This window comes from Haliotis cracherodii, unplaced genomic scaffold, assembly GCF_022045235.1.
Source record: "Haliotis cracherodii isolate W230 unplaced genomic scaffold, xgHalCrac1.p SCAF_1, whole genome shotgun sequence".
Taxonomy (NCBI): domain Eukaryota; kingdom Metazoa; phylum Mollusca; class Gastropoda; order Lepetellida; family Haliotidae; genus Haliotis; species Haliotis cracherodii.
Genome location: NW_027266264.1, coordinates 14790650 through 14796455, shown reverse-complemented (window position 1 = coordinate 14796455; position 5806 = coordinate 14790650). Strand labels below are relative to the sequence as shown.

Sequence of the window (5806 nt, the reverse complement as noted above, 5' to 3'; positions counted from 1 at the left end):
ATATTTTTTTATTTGTATCCTGTCATTTAAATAAATGTGTTCACGTTGCCTTACTTAAGGTACCAAAGTTCTCCACTCTTTATTCGACTGATGCGGGCTTTCTGGTGAGTTGGGCAGCCATCCCGATTGCTGTTAAATGATCGCTGTAAAGACTCTCTGGAACTTAATTTCTTGTATTTGTTTATTTAATACTAGTTTATATACTAATGCTCATGAATGAATATTGATTCCATATCTATTCAAACTATTTGTATTAATAATGAGTCTTACTATTTTATCATTTTATATAGTGTTGGTTTAGTATCTAATTAACGCTCATCATGTTATTCTAAATGAATTCATACCGCAATGTTTTGTTCAATGTGTGTACAATCCAAGGTATTGTTTCCATCAATTGTTGCACATTGTCAATATTTTGTTTACAATCTTTTCAAAAGTAATGTGGACAACATTGTTATTTCAGTTTCAGGAAAATAAGTTAAATATTCATAATGCTGCTGCTCATATGGCTCACCATATGTGGGACAACAGTGGCCTCCGAACAGTGAGTGTACATGCTTGTTTCATCTTTAGTTACTATATGTTTGATAGTGAGTGAATATTGTTTTACGAGACAGCCTGCGTTTTAAAAATGTTATTTTTCACCAACATGTATATCACTTTGGGGGTGGGGTGGGGGTGGGGGGGTGGGGAGGGGGCCAATGAATAATCTAGTCTGGAGCGTCTGCCTTTTGGACATGCTCATCCTTTTCGCGAACACCTGGTGTCTTCACCCATTTTCAGTTATCTATTCATTTTATTTTCACCTCTATGTTGCTTTTTACACCCAATGAATTCTATTTCGACGGATAGTAAATATGCACCATGCTTCAAAGAGCCTAAGATCCGTTGGTCCAACAGCATAAATACTCACGATTATTCATTCGAAGCTTTCGAAAACCACGTGTTACTATGGCAGAGCTGATTCATAGCTTTCACAATCTTGCTTGTGGTACAAAACTAACTGCTCTTGCATATGAATCATTACACTTATTTTCAAACTACGGTTATAACGAATTCGAAATTACCTCAAATTTTAGTTCGTTATAACCGTAGTTCGTTAAAAGCATATATACAACATTGATACAGCAAATGGTCGGGACAAAAAAGCAGTTCGTCATATCTGTCAGTTCGTTATAAGGATGTTCGTTATTAACGTGGTACCATTCATTTATTTTCAGTTACAGTTTACATATCTGTTTGTTATTTAACGTCACATTTAGCAATTTGTCAGTTACATGACAGCGGCCTGGAAGAAATCCAGTCTGGACCAGAACAAACCGATGATTGATATTATGAACAACGACCCATGCAGTCGGGACACGAAGTCGCCGAACCTGACCACCTGATCCAATGTAGTTGTGCTTCAACATGCATCATTTATCTTTGCCAGGCTTATTTGGTAGTTCAGTTAGTTTCAAAAGGAAACGGCAAGGTGACACTGGAAGAACTGTATTGATGGTAGACAGCGCACATCTCGTTTACATATTTGTAACAATTCAATGTACATCCACCTTCAGGAACCTGATCTTCATGGTTCCCACCTTCATCCAGCCAGGGTCCAACTTCAGTGTGGAGGTCCACAGCAAGGGCTTGAGATGGGAGATACCTCTTTTCGGAGCAATACTGGATGGCAACGGCAGAGCCGTTGAAGCTGCAAATACAACTGTTACACCGGGTGAGCTTTTTTCTTCTCCTAGGGCAAGTTCTGGGGCAATTTGGGTATGTTCAGCAATATATCACCCAAACTGGTTTCGACAGAACTCATCGCTTAGTTGGGATCAAGCTATATCTCCAATGATAAATCGCTGCAAAGAAATTGTAGCACAATGCTTTGCAGATCATTGTGATTTAATCGATGTCCTTCCACATCAAGCTAACAAGCTGAAATAGTGATGATCAAAGCCAGACTCATTCACTCATAATATCTATGTGCATGTATATATGCATGTTGTTAGTGTTAACTATTACTACAAGGCAGTGCCAGTCCCGTTTTACCAGCTTTTGTCAATTAATGCCAATTAATGCCTATATTTAAGTTAAATTAAAATGAATATGTTTTTATGATTAATATTAATTTTATAGATGGGGTGGCCCATATACGGATAAAGGTAAGTGCCTATCTGTTATATAATATCGCTACTTATACAGTAATGTTTAAACAACACGATATCGAAGCCACCCAGGCGACTGAAAACGGCAAGAGTGTTCCATGTACGTCTCAATCGTAAGGCAATTATATATTTGTTTATATATTTATGTCAACAGATACCACAAGGCATATCCCAAACAACCGACTACACCTTTTCCTGCCGACCGTCAACACAGGAGTTCAAGATGGCGCTTGTTGAACAACATCTGAGATTCAGAAAGGATGAGTATTTCTTCATCCAGACAGACAAATTCATCTACAAAGGGGGACAGACAGGTAACTGGTCCAAATTTAACTCCAAAATAACTCAGTGTTGTCAAGGCATAACTAAAGTCCGTTGTGCTATCAATGCAAGTACTGGACTAAATGTGTATTTGTGTTTGATAATACAACAATGGTTGTATATATATCGTCATCATGATGACGTCATCTTGATTGCCTTGTCATAAAGTGTAAAACCGTTTTTGAGAAAGCGTCTGAAAGTACAAAAGGGAAATGATTTTACCATATACTACTAGTGAACTTTGGACAGTTTACAATGCCATACATATAGGTAAATGTCATACAACGTGCATAAATGTCATACAACGTAGGTAAATGTCCAACCAAGTGGGTAAATGTCATACCATGTGGGTGAATGTCATACAATATTGGTATGAATTCGAAGTATGTTGGAAGATCGGTTTTGACCACTCCGCAGTGTACACCGAGTAAAAATGGTAAAATGCTCATCCCCGATTATCCAGGGTATAATTAATATATAATGATATTTTATTGCTAAATACCCTGGACCCATACATCGACAGAGTGTCGTTTGCTCTCTTGTAGCTTACATAGCACAGCATGTCTCCAGCTCATGAGAGTAATTTGTTTGGCCGGCTATTTTTAATCGTGCCTTTCGACTTGAGCTTAAACTGAAGGGGCTGTCGGGTAGCCTTGTGGTTAAAGCGTTCGCTCGTCACGCCGAAGACCCGGGTTCGATTCCCGACATGGGTACAATGTGTGAAGCCCATTTCTGGTGTCCCTCGCCGTGATATTGCTGGAATATTGCTAAAAGCGGCGTAAAACCATACTCACTCACTCACTTAAACTGAAGCTAGTCATATATGGTAGCGAATATGGGTTCAGGGTATTTATCATAATATGATAAGATAATACCCTTGATAATCGAAGATCCATATACCTACTCTGCAATGAATTTATGATATGTCAGTTACGAAAGGTCAGCACCAGTTTTACGTCTGCACATGCCCGTTTGCTCTTCAAAGTCATTTGTTTTCAAAGACAACACTATTTTCATCAACTTGTGTGTATATGTACTATAATAAACTTTTGTTTCATATATCTATTTGAAAGTCTCTTTCGTTATTATTCAATTCATCTACATTGTGTGTAACAACTTCATATTTCAGTACGATTTCGGGTAATCTCGCTGAATGAATACCTGCTCCCATCTACATCGCGTCTTAACATTACAATACAGGTACGTCTCATGGAAATCACCTTAACAGTCACTGTATCAGGTGGTGACTCAGCATCACGCGCAGTCGCACCGTGACTTGACCTCTACCATTTGTACCGTGCCTGGACACCTACCATTTGTACCGTGACTGGACCTCTACCGTTTGTACCGTGACTGGACCTCGACCATTTGTACCATGACTGGACTGAACCATTTGACCGTGACTGTACCTCTACCATTTGTACCGTGACAGGACACCTACTATTTGTACCGTGACTTGGCCTACCATTTGTACCGTGACAGGACCTCTACCATTTGTACCGTGACTGGACACCTACTATTTGTACCGTGACTTGGCCTCTACCATTTGTACCGTGACAGGACCTCTACCATTTGTACCGTGACTGGACCCCTACCATTTGTAGCGTGACAGGACACCTACTATTAGTACCGTGACTTGGCCTCTACCATTTGTACCGTGACAGGACCTCTACCATTTGTACCGTGACTGGACACCTACAATTTGTACCATGACTGGACACCTACAGTTTGTACCGTGACTTGGCCTCTACCATTTGTACCGTGACAGGACCTCTACCATTTGTACCGTGACTGGACACCTACCATTTGTACCGTGACTGGACCTCCACCATTAGTACCGTGACTGGACACTTACCATTTGTACCGTGTCTGGACACCTACCATTTGTACCGTGACTTGACACCTACAATTTGTAACGTGACTGGAAACCTACTATTTGTACCGTGACTGGACACCCACCATTTGTACCGTGACAGGACACCCACCATTTGTACCGTTACTGGACACCTACCATTTGTACCGTGACTTGACACCTACCATTTGTACCGTGACTGGACACCCACCATTAGTACCGTGACTTAGCATCTACCATTTGTACCATGACAGGACCTCTACCATTTGTACCGTGACTGGACACCTACAATTTGTACTGTGACTGGACACCTACCATTTGTACGTAGACAGGAACTCCACAGTTTGTACGGAGACATGATCTCCACAGTTTGTAGGGCGACAGGATTTCTACATTTTGCTTTTCAACGCTGCTGAACCGCTATTAAACCACTATTTCGACCCGCGACCCTACCCCGACAAAACACCTTCCAATGGATTAGAACTGCGACAAGTCCACTACTGCATAGCTAGTGGCACCGCGACCCTACCCAAAAAAACATCTTCCAATGGATTAGAACTGCGACAGGTCCACTACTGCATAACCGCGACAAGACTTTTCTCTATAGATTAGAACTACACATACTGTTCTAGAGGCCTCTTCAATTGTAAATTGTCTGTCAGCACCGTTGGAAATGACTTGATACCTTATGTCCATATCCAATTTAAGCAAAAATACAGGGTAGCCATACATGGCTGTAGACTGTTGCAGTGACCCGTAACTGTCTCTTTTTAGTAATAATACATTATACGTAATAGAGTTGTCGGGATGATGGTTTACAGACTTCCAGAGGTTTCACTAAAGTTGACAAAATATCTTCGCTGTTCCATTTCGTAGGATCCTAAAGGACAGAAGGTCAACGAATGGATCAAAGCAACCCCAATTGAAGGAGTGTTCACGAAGGCCTTTGAACTTGTCGATCAGCCATCTTTCGGAATATGGTCCATTACTTCATCTGACGGGGTAATAGATTCAAAGAAATATATTTACGAAGGTTTTTTTCTACCTGAATTCAAAACTAAACTACTTTATGTTTATAGGTTTATTTGATGTTGAAGTTTATCGTGCTTTTGTAGTTCTGTCAACAGGTGTAAGGATGTGTTTAAAATGGTGCGTTCATATTTGCAGATAAAAGTAGCAACTGCCAACATAAAAGTGATGGACTTTTGTGAGTAGAATACAATGATGAGTAACCAGCATTATTTATGCACAAAGATACAAATCATTTATAAATATAATAGTTTATGATATTCTTGTGGAAATATGATTTTATACATGCCAATTTGACCCTTACATATTTTTCTTACTGTCAGATCTACCTAAATTTGAAGTAAACGTTCAGTTCGAAAGCCAAGCCAGATATGCCCTCTTGACTGATTCTTCGGTGGATGTTAAGGTTTCAGCAAGGTACGTGAAGGTTTCAGTAGTGCACATTAAGGTT

At 40.0% G+C, this 5806-nt stretch overlaps 1 protein-coding gene across 1 annotated transcript; it reads left to right on the top strand.

The window, feature by feature from the left end:
* Nucleotides 1-491: 491 nt before the first annotated feature.
* On the top strand, nucleotides 492-5541 carry LOC139460411 (CD109 antigen-like). Its single transcript, XM_071241907.1, has 7 exons — nucleotides 492-544; nucleotides 1560-1717; nucleotides 2125-2150; nucleotides 2308-2467; nucleotides 3604-3674; nucleotides 5203-5328; nucleotides 5494-5541. The coding sequence occupies exons 1-7, from the start codon at nucleotides 492-494 to the stop codon at nucleotides 5539-5541; spliced, it is 642 nt and encodes a 213-aa protein (XP_071098008.1).
* Nucleotides 5542-5806: the final 265 nt, after the last annotated feature.